The sequence below is a fragment of the Monomorium pharaonis genome, chromosome 7, assembly GCF_013373865.1.
Source record: "Monomorium pharaonis isolate MP-MQ-018 chromosome 7, ASM1337386v2, whole genome shotgun sequence".
Taxonomy (NCBI): Eukaryota; Metazoa; Arthropoda; class Insecta; order Hymenoptera; family Formicidae; genus Monomorium; species Monomorium pharaonis.
This window is the reverse complement of record NC_050473.1, coordinates 5,360,014-5,376,947: the sequence shown is the minus strand read 5'-3', so window position 1 is coordinate 5,376,947 and position 16,934 is coordinate 5,360,014. Positions and strand designations below refer to the sequence as shown.

Sequence of the window (16,934 nt, the reverse complement as noted above, 5' to 3'; positions counted from 1 at the left end):
AGTGCGTTGGGGTAAATAGGAGCATGTTGGGGCATGTGACGCGAACAAACCATATGACTCTAGTAATGAGATGTGTTGATAGTTTCTGCAGATGGCGCACGCACCCGACGCCAAACCACGCCAAACTTTGTTTATATTTGTTATATTATAACCTTAACACTTGCCGTTTTTTTATCTCCCCTAACGAGTTACAAATGCAATCGCAATTGCAAATGAAGCTGTACAATTATCGCGCGCGAGCAATAATTGTTAGCAGTTATGCAGTGAGAATTTCACACAAGTACACGCGACTCCTAAATATTTAAGCAAACGCGATGGAAATAAAGATAAGGAAATATAGATAAATTTTTTCCATTGGAAGAGAGTTTTCCCGAGATTTTTTTCACGTTATTGTGCTATGCGAGTAAATCTGTAAATAAAATGGCATTTTCGTTTCGAGTCGGTACCAACTGGTGCCATGACTTCCCGAAACTCGCCAGAGAATCAGGATTTTACTTCAATATGCACGGATCCAGAGTGCGAGTCGACTGGAATCGCATAGGTATTGAGCTCAAAGTAAAACTCAAGATTGTCGTAATAAGATCAAAAAGGCATAAATAGAATTTTAAAAAATTATTGACAAAAAATTACAATCTCACACGATTTATTTTTTTAATTTAAGTTAAAGACTTTAAGTTAAAATTTTTAGTTTAAAATTTAAATCAAAATTTCTATCAGTATCAAAAATTTATCACAAAATTGTCAAAATATTGTGACTGAGTAAAGTTGCAATAATTTTTCCCAAGTAACTTCTACTCAATGAAATTTTTATTTTATTATGATTTTTGTATTCTGAGACATTGTTATACAATAAAAATCAATCAATTTTGCTAATATAAATTATCAATATTTTTGTTTTTTTCTTTGTAGGTGCCATAGACATAGACCATGTTATTCGAGAAAGAGATTTCTCGACCATTGATCAAAATATCAATAATGTGATAGATTATTGCTTGGAGAGTGAATATGATGTCAAAATCCTGGATCCCAACTTTGTCAAGCTGTTCAGACTCGCACAACTCTCTGTTGAATATTTATTATATTGTAAACAGTATTTGGATCATAGCGTGGTAATATTGAAGGATGAATTGAGACAGAAGATAGAACAGAACGTCAGCATGAAGAAAGAAATTGCCACTCTGGAAGATACTGTGAAGAATCTGAAAGAGAGATCAAGGGAGAAACGTAAATTGATTGAAACTAGCGTTGGTGAGATCTCTAATGGAGAAGTTTATAAGGTAGTTTGTTTTGAAAATGGCAAATTATTTGTAAATAAGAACTGCATTGATTCTAATATTGTATTAATTATAATTTATAGTTACAAATATTAATAGATTCTAGGTGTGCAAATCAAGCATTTGTGAGATTTGATCAAATCAAATCTCTTCAATTCAAATACGAATCAAATTTAAATCAAACTTTCTCAGATTTACATTATTATGTTAATTTAAACATAATAAAATATTGTCAATGGCATTCTAAATTTTTTGTAATAGATAAAAAATTAATCACAAGAATTATAGAAAATTATTACAAATATGTATAATGTATTAAGTAAAAATGTATACAGATACTAGATAAATATCATAAATACATAAGCATTAAACAAATAAGGATTCAATATATATTCTATTAACATTTAACATATTAATTTATTTTAATATTATTAAAATAAAATATCAAAGTGATATTTAGTACACTTTATAGGAAATATAATAGAGTTATTTTTCAAATTTTGTCTTAAATTCTATAAAATTATACAAATCTATAAAATGTTAAAATACATTTACAACGATGATTATTTATTATACACAAATTTTTTAGTAGTTTATAAAATTTAGAAAACTTCAGAGAAAAGTTTTGGAAATCTTGACACAAAATTGGAAGGATTGATATACTCTGATACAAGATTACACGAACGATATAAATAAAATAATCAAAATTGATAATCAATTTGAAATCAAATGATTCATCAATGATTCGAAATTGTTGAACTATTCAAATTTGAATCTTTAAGATTCGAAAATGAATCCAATCCTGTGATTTGATTCGATTCAAATTCAAATTATTTACATACCTCTACATTCTAGTTTTATATTCTACATTTAATTTCTTTTATAAATCTTAATTAGATGTTTATCTAGATAATTTAATTAGATAATTAATATATATTTTTTAAATTCTAAATTAGAAATTGGAATTAAATAAATCAGTCGCGAGACTCTCGAGACTTTATTGTAAACTTTTTTTTTTAGTGTCCACATTGTCCAAAAACATTTGTACGTGCTATATTCGTAAATGCTCATATAGCGCGCAAACATTCGTACATGAGTGTATCCACGTCCCCTGTGCATGATCATTATCGAGCTGAAACGGAGAAATTACATAATGAAATAAAAACATTAAAGGAAAGACTGAATCAAACTGAAAGAGTGATAAGAAGTGAAACCGATAAACTGCAGGATAACACAGAAAAGAATTATGCGAGAAATATGAATAAACATGAGTATGATGTTGAGAAAGTAGGTAGATTTCAGGAGCAGCAAAGATATCAAGAAGACATTGGAAATTTAAAGAGCATGCTATTCAACGAGATACGCGTAAGTTAATAATTAAATAAATCTTTCACTATTGGGGTGATTCACAAGAAAAGATTATAAAAGAAATTATAAAATTGTTCGCTACACTGCACTACATAATAACTCTGTTTTTTTGTAATATTTCTCAGAAAGTATTTGCATTTTTACAGGCATTAAGAGAAAAGGATCACGTTATAAATGAGAGTATCCTGGAGACAAATGTGAAAACTATAATCAGCCAACAAGAAAAAGAGATTGAGAACCTGAGAAATCAACTTCTTGAAAGAGTAAAAAATGAAAAGAGCTTTTATTGCATGTTAATCTTGCTAGTACTAGTTATATAAAGTTATTTTTACAGTTAACTCCAGGTATGGAAGATATTCAGGTGAAGTTACAAGCACAAGAGAATCATTGGAAGGCCACAATAGAGGACATGGAAGTTCAACACCATCGGGACATCGAGAAATTGGCCATGGAATTGAAAGCGACTCAGCAGATAGCTAATCGTACAAGGTCTGAATATGAATCTAAAGTGCATGACTTAGAGAAACAATCTATGGATCAATCTAACATGCTAGTGGAACAGAGGAAGCAATTGAACAACTTGTCACGTGAGATTGGTAACTCGCAGATGCAGATTAATCACAAAAATACAGAAAACAACGTATCGGAATTCCTAAATAAATCTTCTACGCTAACAGCAAAACACAAAAACAATTACAACGAAAGCAATACTTACAAGAATTTAAATAATACTGAAAACATCGAGATGATTATCGAAGATATTGGTAGTGGATCTAGTCAAGAATATAGTGACAAATTGATATCGATTGCAGCACAAATTCAACACATGCCTGGTAAAGATAATACTGCAAAAAGCAAAGGTAATAAAAAAGTTATCCCTGATAATAGTAAAGTTGTGGAACATATGACTGCAAAGTCACGCAATCTGACAAAATCGGATAAATTAGAATCTGGTAAAAAAACGAAAAATGCTAGGCATTATGATGTATTGAACGATATAAATAAAGTAAATGACCACGCAAGTAACAGTTTTGTTACCAAAGAAAATCTTACTGACGTAAATAAAAAGTACGTAGACATCAAAGAAAAAAAAGAAATATTGCATACTGACAATATAAAGAAAAGGAAATCCGAATTCTTAGAAAAACGTAGCGTAAGTTCTGTGACGGAATCCGAATCCTTATCGTCGATATCAGAATCGGGGACTGACAGTGAGAGTGTCACTATGGATGAGGATTTAATAAAAAGATCTGAAACGTCTGTCAATATCAGAAAAAAGGTGATACCGGAAGACGCGCGGAATATGCTCGACAATCGGTTGAGAGAATTGGGAATTGATCCGGAATGGCAAGGGATACCTGCGGCAACGTATAAGCAAAAGATGGAGATTGTGAGACATCAGCAAAGCATTAATGCAAAGAAATTAATTCGATATAATCAAATTAAACAAAAAATACTCGAAGACGTTCTTCAAACGATATTGGCAAATCGTAAGGAATCGGGATATTCCTCGCTTATGAAAAATTCTCTGCTGAATAAGCTAGTCACTCATGTGAAATCGAAGGCTTGGAAAGCATTCAATAAAGATAGTGGTAATCGTCATATATTTTCCATACTAAATCTCTCTGTATACTACGAACAATTAAAAATGTTATTGTATTTTAAAGTAATTTAATTTTTAACGATAAATAAATTAAATAAGTTATAAAAATGTTTTGTTAAATAAAATATAATATTATTCACATAACATTTATAGTAGATTTAAATATTATCATATTTACAATTTCAATTTATTTTGCAGGATCTCCAATAATAACATCCATAATGTATAATCTTTTATTTCGCAGGCGAATATATATCCGTCCAAAAAACAGAAAATACAACACCATTAAAATTACGTTTGAAGCAGAAGATTGAACTCCTTCCTAAAAAATATAAAGATGACGAAGTGTATGAGAATACGCGCGAATCACCATTAAGAAAAAGTGGAATGGATACTTGTGTCAGTCCAAAGGTGACCGCGACGTATCCGAAGACAGTTCGAAATGTCTCTTCTGCGAGCTCTATTGAATCTCGAGAGGATTTAAAACAGATTTTGTCTACGAAAATAATTGTGTCGGACACTAACACATGTAAAGTGAGCTCTCCAATCAGCAGAAAACAAGTAGCGCCGAAATATTTCGAAAACAATGATTCGGATAGTACAAATGTGCAGCAAGACGAGTTAATTTTTTCTCCAAAGAATAGTAAAAGTGTTTTAAAACCAATGAGTGGCTCAGCCGGAAGCTTGGTAAAAAAAAAAGTCTTATTCGATTTAAATGACAAAAAAAGTGATGATACGACGATGCCAGAAAATGATCAACGAAGTATTCAAGTAAATTACAATGATTGGAACATCTCAAGGTATTAAAGATTTTATTGTAATTTTTGTTTTTATATTTTTTAAGGAGGTTTTCCCGACTTTAAAGAAGTAAAAGAAAGTATGTGTAACTTTATATATATATTAGAGGAGCTTTCGGTATTGCCATTTTAAAAATAATAATATACAAAATTTAAGCAATAAAAACAAGAGTTATTTGAAAATATTTTCTTTATAATACTGATATGATATTTCTTATACAAACAGTTTTTCAAAATTCTTATCTTTTATTTATGATTGAATTACTTAACTTTTCTTCTTTTCTATGTTATTTTAGAAAGTTATTTAAAGAATCTATGTTTACACAATTTAAAAAAAATGCAGAAATATTAATCTGTTAATCATAAACTTATTTTCAAAATGACAAAATTTAAGTTTTTATATTATATTATGTGAAAGACTGGAGAATCTCCTTCAATATAAAAATTACATTTTTATATTTAAATATGTAATTTTTTTTAAAACCACATTATTTTTATTAAGCTTTGCTAAGAGAAAAGAATATGCGTTGCAAAAAGAAAAGTCCATGAGTACGGGCAATATTGTTTTAAAAACTTCGCAAAGCGATAAAATCGCTGAAATATCGAAGAAAATACAAGAACAGGTAAGATCATAATTAAAAGATTAATTTAAAAAAATTAAACTATAGATATAATCAAATAAAATAAGAATATAATTAATAAATACGAGTGAATTAAAAGAATTTTAAAACAAGAATTTAGGGAAATTTTTAGAATTGTATTTTAAAAAATTCTATTTTTTCTTTTCTGACAATTGTTTCCTTGATCGTTTTGTCTTGATAAATGAAAAATCAATTAGCAATAAGTTCACGTACATTCTCTTATGATTCGTAAATTTTTATTTAAAAAAGTAGTGATAATAGAAAACAATATCGTTTTAAACTTAATATTGTATAACAATATGTTCACAATGACAGGAATCTAAGAAATACAGAGTTCAAAAGCTGATCAAATACAATGCTAATTAATTATCAACTTTCGAATTCTGTGTTTCTTAGATCCCTGTTATTGGACATTTCGTTATACAACATTTAGTTTTAGTTTATATTATATTTCTTTTAATACTATCTTAAATTTAATATTTAAAACTCAAGTAGTTTTTCTTTATCATTACACGATTAAGAAACAAGAAAAGGAATATATATACTGAAATAAATATTTTTCAAAACTACATTAAGAAGTTCTCTAATTTTATCTTTGATTACAATTTCTGAAAAATGTGAGAGTTTTTAAACAAAATTTGTGTAAATTCTTTATGTATTGTGCTATATGTATAAGTAGTATATCGTTAAAATAACAATATAAATTGTTTTGCAGTTGAGCATAGTAAAAAAGCCGCCCGTAGGATCAATCGAAACAATCTTTCGATTTAACACGAATCAACTGTTAAACTCGACCAGTCTTGTGAGTTCTATCTTGGATAATCCTGTACAAAATTTTACAAATCCAAAAGAAAGAGACAATGTATTCCCACAACCCGCTCCGCGAACTCTGAAGGACAAAGACCTTTCTGTCGCTCAACGTAAAAGTGAAATAAAATATTCCGATCTGGATTCGGATATAGATGCAATACTGCAGATGGAATAAGGTGGACCGATTGTATGTAGTTTTTAATTATTATCTTAATCTGCATCTTCCGCTCTATGCTGCTGACATCACAAATGGATTACGAGTAGATTTAATTTATTGAATTTTTTGTATATTTAGTAGTGTATACATATACATATATGTTAAGGAATGGATAAGTTTTATTTAATTCATTTTGATGCACAAACGTACTGAAAAGAATTTTATATATATCTAATGTGCACTTGAAATATATATACATTATACATGAAAAGCATTTTCTTTTAGAATTTATCTTAAAAGCCATTAGAATCATGGAACAATATAAACTTCGAAAAATTTTACTGTATTTTTTGTAAATTTAATAGAATTTGATAAAATTTGGTTACAATTTATTAAAATTTTACGTAATTTTATTAAATGTTACTAAATTTTGTTAAATTTTACTAAAATTACAATTTTAGTAAAATTATAGTAAAATTATATTTTGTTACAATTATAGTAAAACTTTTCGAAATCCATATTATCCCAGTAATTTCGAGGGTAAATTCTGAGAGAAAATTCTCTTCGCGTATAAATTTCTGAAATACATTGACTAAACTTTATTTTGCGATTTCTATTAATAAAAAGTGCATACAAGTTCATTTGGAATACTGTGTATTCCAATTATATACTGTGTATTCCAATTTGTTAACATTAATTGGAATCATTATTTTTTGAAGGACAATTAGTCCCTTTTAATTTTAATATTCTGCGTTGGAGTTTAGATATTGATAAATTTCTGTAATAGAGAAAAAAAATTTTTACGATAAGCAAATTTAAGACTAAATTTCAATATGTACTCACTCTCTGATTTCATTAATGATATTTTCAAGTGCGACGGAAATTGCTGTACTTTTGAAATGTTGCATTTCTGAGAAGAACATTGATTTCCTATGAGGCAAACTCGTATACGACTCGTGAATAAACTCAATTAATGAATTAAAAGCTTTTGTATAGTCATCTATAAGCAGCTACAAAACAAAATAACAATTCACAGTATCATATGAGATATAACTGCAAGAGACATTGGATTAATGTATTACCACTAAAGTAAAGAAACCAGGATGACTTTCATGATAATCCAAATACAATTTTCTACTTTTTATAACAAGTTCGATGTATGTGTTTTTTAATGCTTCTGCTTTTTCTTTGTGTGTTTTCCCCTCTTGAGGCTACAAATAAAAATTACTAGAATTATATTTATACAGTATAAGAGAATTAGCAATAATAAAATGTTGACAAAAAGTTGCTGTGTTATACTTCTTTTTGAACTAAGCAACTTTTAGTACTGTTGTTTTTCCGTTTATATGTACAAAGAAGATATCAAAATTAAAGTACCCTAAACTAAAAGTATCACTTTAAATGCGTCACAACATATAGTACAGTTTCAGAAATATTTTTTTTGGAATTTGTTTTCGAAATCATGGTAGTTGTGGGACAACATGGATTTCAAAGAATTTTATTATATTTTTAATAAAATTTTCATAAATTTGAGTGAAATCTATATTATTTTATATTATAAAATAGTAAGTCTTTATTAAAATATACTAAACAATAAATAATAATTGTTTAATAAATAAAGTAAATATATTTATCAAAGTTATTTTATAAAATAGTATATATTTTACTAAACTTCACTAAAATTAAGTAATATAGTAAAATATTTCAAAACTCATATTATATTCCATGATTATTATTTTTAAGATAGATGCATGAGAATAAATAGTCCCCGTCTGTTAAGACGTATCACTTAACTATATCAATTAAAACGTAACATCGAAGAAATAGAATGAGATTAATAACTCTTTTCAAAAAGAATATTTAAGTATACAATTTCCATCTCTTCGGATGTCGATTCACTGAGATCCTCAAAATGTTCAGATGTGTTCGTCAACAAGGTAGTTCGACGCTGCAACATCTTCGATCTGCGCTCTTCACGCTTCGTCTCTTCGTCGTCGATAATAATATTAGATTCCTCGTCCAATAACACCTATTCATCGAAATGCTGATAATATTTAAATTTAATATTTTAAGATTACGGTTCATACTTTTAATCTTTCTGTCGTATGTGTTCTTTCTTCAAACGACATTCGATCGAGCGATTTTACACTATGTTTTTTAGCCCACGCTTCTCTTAATGCAATACGTTTCTTTTCCAACAGCATCGCCTCGCTCCTTTGTAATATAGTTTTAGGTAACATCGTTTTACTTTGCAATATTATATCAGTGGTCGTCGCCTCATTTTGTGGTCTTACGATGACACCGTAAGTTGGAAGTTCTAGACGACTTATTATCTAATGATATACACATGCATTTAACAGAATTTCATGGTATATCATACCATAAAAAATTAAGGAGGTTCTTCATTTTTTTACATAATATAAGAACTTGATTAGATTTTGAAAGTAAATTTACAATCAATCTTCCAATTGCATCAGTTTTTTAACACCTTCGGATTGCATCTATATTCTGTATGGCGACACATTTTCTTTGTTTTAAAGTAAAAAACATCTGAAAAATTTTACAGAATATCTATCAACATTATAGTTGATGATGTTATAGTCATTTTTTACAAAATTGTTTATTGAATACTTATTTTTAAAACAAATTTTGAATATAAATAAGAAGAAAGTTTTACGATTTTTTTTTACAACGATAAAGTCCTACCGTCGTTCTACTTTTTTTGAAATAGGAAACAAACAAGCAAGCTTGCCAAGGTTTTAAAGCAAATATTTTGGCTTAAACGTCTCAGATCAATGGATGCAATTGGAGAGTTAATATATAAGATTTTCTATATAAAATTTAATCAAAATTCTTGACTATAGGTTTTTTAATTATTTCTTAAAATGGTATTGAAAGAGAGTCTTATGATGAGGGAAATAGAGTTTTGAGTAATTTTTTCAGAAAATGTAAAGATTTGTGAAAAGAAAGAATGGAAAGAAATTAAAGAATATTTCAAAATTAAAAAAAGAAAGTTTTACTGTGTTATTTTCGTAGAAGGACATAAAGTATTTATAAACTATATAACTCTATTTAAATGATGATACTACTGAAAACAGTCGCTTGGTACTATATTTAAATTATAAATATAATATAAATATAAATTAAATAACTTTTTCAATTTCTTTTCAGCATTAATATTTACCAATATTATAAAAAATATTTTTAAATACCTACACATTAATAGTTTTTATTTTTCAAATTTAGTTCAAATCCCTAATACTAGAAAATTTTTTTATTACCGGCTTGAATAATTTTTTAAAATTAAAAAAATATATATATTTAATATCAACGAGACGAGCCAACACTAGATGTTTGCATGTATAATTAATTATTTAAATTTTTACAATCACCAGCATATACTGCGCGTCGACAACTTCGTCATTTTTAAAACATAGTTTTTTCACTAGAATATGTAATATTACAAATTAAATTGACTAGCAATTTATATTTTTCAGAAAAACAATAAAGAAATTATTGCGAAAAATAATATCTTAGCCAGGTTTGAACCTGGATTTTCCTTTATTCAATGAAGATGTCCTAGCTCTAGCCACCGAGGCAACCGAGAAAAAATTGTTTTAATTAAGACTGACGAAGTTATCGACGCGCAGTATATACTGGTGATGGTAAAAATTTAAGTAATTATACTTGCGAACATAAAGTGTTGGCTCGTATGGATGATTATATATATATCTTATTTTGTCTGATCTTAAATATATATATATATATATATATATATATATATATCTGATTTTAAATTTAGTTTATTATTTACTATTTTTGAAGATAATAATGTCAAAATACATGTATCCTGTTAAGAGATACATATGAATGAAAAATTTTGTAACTCTCTTCCATTTTTTTTAAACTTTAGAACTTCCTTAAATAAACTTTTTTGAGCTGAACCTTATGCAAAATTTCTTTGATAAAATTTAATATGGAACTAGCGCTCTCCATTTCTTCTTCTCGATGCTTGCCTATTTTGACAGCTAATAAATTTTCCACACTATCCTTAATCCATGTGTAGACATCAAATTTTTCTCGTATCCAGTCTCTATGAAGATCGATGCTCTGTGTGAATACTAAGATCGCTTTTAAGTTCGGATATCGTTTAGAAATTTCCGTAACTGCGTACAGATTCATTTGTGTAAGTCCAATTTTGTGTTCGGATATCAATGAACTAATCTGATTTACATCTATAAAAAGATAGTGTTACATAATAACTCTGGTCAAAATTTGTCTTAGAATTATTCTTCATAATTTTTCAGAATTAATACATAAATTTCAGAATTTTTCACAATCTATAAAATTTTATAATTAAAGTGATTTATTTGTTATGTGTACGTCGAAAGTGGTTTCTTTCATGTTACTTTTGTGGGTAAAGTCGCCGATTTCAGCATTTTAATTTTATTGCACAGTTCTTGTCTTTCAATAAATAACGTAAATCATAACGAAAAATTCCAATATGACTTCTTCAGCATGTTTGATCATTTCAATTTGCAAGAATTCAAGACACTCAAGGGACCATACATCAACACACATAACAAAATATACGGTATGCAATACCGTAATAGCTTTTTGCACTCGTGCGGATGAACGCTCTCGTGCATAAAAGGTGCATCGACTTTATAGTTTTGTTACATAATGTACTATTTCAGATTTTTTATATGAATTTTTTAAATATAAAAACATTTTTTAGAAATGCTATGCTAAAACAGTCTATTGGTATTTTTAATTGAGTTTTAAAGAAACCGTTTTAAATACTGTCTTAAGATATCGTCAACCAATCACAGAACGGTAATAGCATTTTAAGATATTGCTTAAGGTGGTCGTAAAAAAATTAGATTCGACTGATTATTTATCAGTCTATATATGTTTACTACTTTTTATATATTTAAATTTTAAAATATTCTGAAATTTCTAAGATTTTTTATTTTATAGTATATTTTCTGAAAAAAGCCTATAAAATCTGAAGCAATATGAAGTACATATTGTTGCATCGTTGGGAACGTTTGCCGACTCCCAAATGGAGCACAAGTACCTATTTAAAAAAAAAATTAGAAATTTAAAATATGAAAAATTCTTTAAAATAATACAAGATTAACAGAATGTTTTCCAATAGAGAATATTTCAGCTAAGTTAATATAAGCAGTATTACATTAAGAATAAAATAATGTAAGCAATAATGTATTAATGGAGTTCTAACATTAATATTAAAATCAATCTAAACAATTTTTCAAAAATGATGAGAAAGTAAGTATATATCTTTTCTAGTATGTCTTATAAATCCTAAAATTCTAAGATTTCTATAATTTCCAAAGAAAATCTATAAAATCTAAAGTATAAATCTTTTTTTTTAATCTATAAATTTAAAAATTCTTTAAAATGTTAGAATATTTTTTCATTCAGGAATATTTTAGTATAAATTAATATAAATAATATTACATTAATAATAAATAAATTAAACAATAATGCACTAACGGAATCCGTAATTATCGCCTACAAGGTCCAGAATCACTAAAAATTCGCTACGTCGCGCCATGTCGTTAAAGTCTTCTCTGCTCACAAAAATGTAAGCTCTATGTTCATCATCGTCAGCACATATCTCTTTTGTGGTATGCCAACGGCAATATTTTACCTGGAAAATTGTGCCCAATTGTATCCTCAAGAGACTGAACTTTAAGATAAGAGACGAAGTTGCCAGGATTACTTTGTCAGAAATTGTTTGAGCCACATGCAAAGCCAGCGTCATTTTCATGAGCGCTAACGGTCCTGTGAGTATTATCAGAGGAAGGCTGATTTCATCGTATGGTTGAACATGTGCGTCTATCTTGGTGATGTTTAACTGCTCTAATAATGTTAACTTCGCTACTTTACGGGCAGCTGTCAAATCCAACGGTGAGGCAAATAGTATGGTTGATATTACCTGAAAATAATTTTTAATAGTTACACCGATGAAAAAAATTTTCATAATATTTAAAAAATATTTTTAATATATTTTTCTTACAATATTTTATATTTTATATTTATAAGGATATTTTCTATAGAAAATATCTTAAACTTTATTTATACTTAAAGATATTTTAAATTTCTTCAGATCAATTTGTATTGAAAATTAAGAATTTAAGATATCCTGGAAATCTTAAGCCGATATATTTGTATTTAATTTCAAGACATTTTAAATAATGTTTTAAGATACTAATACTAGTTGATGATATTTTAAGACAACTTAATGTACGAACTGATTATGAATACCGGCGTTTAGAATATTTTTAAAAAACTTCATATTTTAAACTCTCTTTCTCTCTCGCTCTCTCTCTCTCTCTCTCTCTCTCTCTCTCTCTCTCATAAAGATATCTAAAAAAAATTTACATTTTTTTAGTTTTTATAAATTTCTTTCGGAAATTATAGAATAAAAAGTTTTAGAAATGTTTAAATATTAAAAAATTTACATATACATATAGAAATTCTTCAAAATAAAAAAAATTTTTTTTACTTTGTCGAAAAAATTCTTATAATATAACATATAAAAAGTTTTTATATGTTTTAAATTTTATGTTTTAAATTTGAGAATTTCTAAAAAATTTATTAAATTTTCTAGATAATGTTCTTTAAAAATAAAATTCTAAAAATCTTAGAATATTTCAAAATTTGTGTATATAACAAATTATGAAAAAATTAGACTTTCTTAATACTTAATACATAAGTGTTGTATAAAAAAATCTGTTAAGTTTTTTCGAAAGTATAGTTCTAAAAAGTAAAAGTATAATAAAATATTTTTATAAAATTATACAGAAATGGTAAACAATTATACGAAGAATTCTAAAAAAATACATTAAAATAAACTCAAAATGTTTCAAAATTTCTATATGATTTTATAACTTTTGAAATCCGATGTATACATGTGTGTATGTTATGTGTTATGTGTAAGTGCAAAACAAACAATTCTTTTTGATGAGTTTTATTTATAAAGCTAGAAAGAGATGAATCTTTTGTATCAGTTTTATGCACAATTAAAATTATCCAATACCTTTTCTTCCTCAAGTACTTCAACACTGTCAATAAATTTAATGCTTGGTATGGAAGATATCAGTACATTTCGATAATTTGGCCATTTCGTACAGGTGTTACCTCTAAAGTCGATCTCAAATATCGAACCCGTCAAATTCAATACCTCCAATAAATCAGCGATTCTATTGAACTTTAAATCTACGAAGCGTAAGCTGTACGTGTCCTAAAACACATCACGTAATTAAAAGCTCTTTTTATTACATTACGCAATAAAAGATTTTTATTATTTTATTCCAAATTTTTACTTTTAATTTAAATTTCTAAATAATTAATTTGTAATTCATAGTTTTTAAAACAGGATCTATGAATACTCTTATATGTAATTACTTAATTTTTATAAAAAATAAAATAAAAGGAAAAACCAGTTTCTTCCGTTTTTCTAAAATGGAAAAATATGAAAAAATAATTATTATTAACCAGCTAATACAAAAAAAATTTTTTGAGGATTGAAAGTTCTAATGACATGTTTAATTTTAATTGCAATAAAACTCCTGGGTATCACCTATCGTAATTATAATATAACAAAATATCTGAAACTAGCCTTTTTGCAATTTTAATTGCAAATTTCTCAAAATTGAATGAAGCAATTTAGAAATAGGATTGGCATTTATTATCCAAGAAACTATAAGAAATAATTAACAATCCATTCTCATGTAAAAAAAATTATTTTATTGATAACAGAGAATTTATTAAAAAATTGTTTAGTTATTAGAACTCTCAAAAATAAAAGAAAGTTTAAAATCCTTAAACCCTTAAAAGAAAGTTAAAAAAGTTTTAAAAATCCTTAAGTCAGAGAATAGTAAAAGTGACATTATCTGAAGAAAAAAATCCAGAAAAATGCGACAAAAGTGGAAAAAAACGTTTTTTCCTTAAAATTTCCGAGAATTTTTGGGATTAAGAATTTTAATCCTTGTGATGATTACTTTGAAAAAGCTCAACGTTGACAGTCTGTTGTAGCCCAGTAGAATTATTCGTAAATTTGGCAACACATTTATGCCACGGCCGGGTGTTACGGATCTAAAAGATGTTATGCAGTTGCCTTCTAAATTCAATTCCCGTAAATTCAAACCGTCTAAATTTTCGATACATTCGATGAGATTATAGGACAAGTTTAAGTATTGCAAATGTCTAAAACGGTTTGCATAAATTGTAAATAGAGATTTCCGTATTCCTGATTACAAAGTTTTAATAAAATTTTGATAAAATTTCGTTGAATTTTATTTTAAAATAGTATTGACTGGTGATTTTATCAAAATTTCATTATAAATAATTAGTTTTAATAAAATTTCTGATGAATATTTGAATTTTATGAAACTTAATAAAATATCAATTTTATTAATCTTTTTCTCTACCAAGGATTAGAAGGTACATTATTATTATTTATTATTATTATTATTATTAGATCTTACTTTAAATTTTCCAAGCCAGAGATGCTTTCTAGAATATTGTGAGACAAGTTTAATCTTACAATGTTCCAGCAATTTCTCAAGTCGCCAATGTCCGTCAAATAATTGTAAGATAAATTTATATATGTGAGGTACCAAGGAGGCGCAAAGTCCGACAGGTGTTCAATTCGATTGTGCGACGCATTTAAATATATTAAATATAGAAGACCACTCAGAGGCGATAAACACGATATATTATTATTAGCAATATTAATGTATTGTAAGTGCCGATGATATCTCAGCATAGTGATGTCTGTGAGATTCTGAAAAACAAAGAACAGCAGCAAATAGAACACACGCATGCTATCATTAATCCACAGTGTTTGGTGTTATAAAAATTATCTAATTAAATTTAGATAATTATCTAAGTAAAACAATGTTTAGAATGTATATTATTTTTATCTTTATTTTACAAAGAAACGCAATCAAATGTCCGTTTTTGATTTTAAGAGGGTCGTCCTATAAATGGCCAAAAAAAGGCAATTTTTTCGAAATTTTTAAAAATAAAAGTATTACACTAAATGTTTTGAAACTATACAGTATTATTATTCAATATTTATGATGTATAAAAAAAATTTTGTTGCAAAATAATCTATATATGCAATATATATATATATATATATATATATATATATATATATATATACTAATACATATTATGGAATCCCTCGTACCCTATCTTTCAGGATACATTTGTTAAGAATATAGCGACCACTTTCAGGTGATCTTCTTAGATAAGATGAGCCAATGCCTATCAATCTGTCGGATAGAAAACCCAAACGTTCCTTGTCGTTTAATGATACTTCGCTCGGCCTTAGTTTCACTACAGGCGATTTGCTGTCCTTCCATAATTCTAAATCCAAGGCATATCCTCCCCAGTCGCTGTCGATTATTCGCTGTTTTAGCTTGTGATAAAGAAGAGAGAAATTATACTCAGATGAGTAGATTTTCACAAGTGACACAAAATAATTTAAAATATTATATAGTTTAATCAATAAAAAAAAAAGAAATTTTTAGTTAGATTTAAGCAATTTAAATATGTTTGAATTAAATAATGTTCGAGTCAAAATTTAATTGAGAAAAGAGGTACGTACTCCTGCAAGCGAAGTAGCTGTCATTAATTGAGAACTTTCCATAAAACTATCTTTTGGTCTTTCGTATGGAACATGTTTATTTTCATGCATTTTTTATCAGCTGTTGTTTTCTATATTTCTTTAATATTGACTATTACATTTCTAATATATTTTTTGTGTATATTTCACTAGTATATTTCTTGATTGCATATATCGATAGCTACAAAAAAGTGAAAATAATTGAAATAATCCTCCAATTATTTAGAACAGTCAAATAATAGTAATATAAGACAACTTCAATTCTCTCGATTAATGCCCAGTCTACAATGAGTCGTTGGTCGTTGGTCGTAAGAAATTTAACCAATTATGTTCGGTTATTCTTCTCTAAGATCAACTGTGATTGGTTAAATTTCTTACGACCAACGACCAACGACTCATTGTAGACTGGGCATAATAGTGAAATATTTTTTCACTAAGCCTTATGCCCAGTCTACAATGAGTCGTTGGTCGTTGGTCGTAAGAAATTTAACCAATTATGTTCGGTTATTCTTCTCTAAGATCAACTGTGATTGGTTAAATTTCTTACGACCAACGACTCATTGTAGACTGGGCATTATGCCCAGTCTACAATGAGTCGTTGGTCGTAAGAAATTTAA

The 16,934-nt window shown here is 27.4% G+C and overlaps 2 protein-coding genes across 5 annotated transcripts; one reads left to right on the top strand and one right to left on the bottom strand.

The window, feature by feature from the left end:
• The first annotated feature begins 59 nt into the window (after positions 1–59).
• Positions 60–7,236, top strand: LOC105837587 (zinc finger protein DZIP1). Its single transcript, XM_012682485.3, has 8 exons — positions 60–541; positions 910–1,277; positions 2,295–2,639; positions 2,789–2,905; positions 2,977–4,234; positions 4,490–5,045; positions 5,545–5,665; positions 6,399–7,236. Exons 1-8 carry the CDS (start codon positions 421–423, stop codon positions 6,666–6,668), a joined length of 3,156 nt encoding a protein of 1,051 aa, XP_012537939.1. The 5' UTR covers positions 60–420; the 3' UTR covers positions 6,669–7,236.
• Positions 7,127–16,622, bottom strand: LOC105832637 (leucine-rich repeat-containing protein 23). Of its 4 annotated transcripts, none has more exons than XM_036290242.1 (9): positions 16,300–16,620; positions 15,880–16,110; positions 15,170–15,468; positions 14,684–14,888; positions 13,720–13,923; positions 12,328–12,615; positions 7,733–7,861; positions 7,494–7,660; positions 7,127–7,428 (listed from the first exon to the last, which is right to left on the bottom strand). In XM_036290242.1, the coding sequence occupies exons 1-9, from the start codon at positions 16,387–16,389 to the stop codon at positions 7,344–7,346; spliced, it is 1,698 nt and encodes a 565-aa protein (XP_036146135.1). In that variant the 5' UTR covers positions 16,390–16,620; the 3' UTR covers positions 7,127–7,343. The 4 variants fall into 4 exon arrangements, with proteins under 4 accessions (XP_036146135.1, XP_036146134.1, XP_036146137.1 ...); XM_036290241.1 differs by lacking the exons at positions 7,127–7,428; positions 7,494–7,660; positions 7,733–7,861 and adding exons at positions 8,392–8,983; positions 10,596–10,885; positions 12,171–12,327 and having other exon boundaries at positions 12,400–12,615; positions 16,300–16,622; XM_036290244.1 differs by lacking the exons at positions 7,127–7,428; positions 7,494–7,660; positions 7,733–7,861 and adding an exon at positions 8,392–8,983.
• Positions 16,623–16,934: the final 312 nt, after the last annotated feature.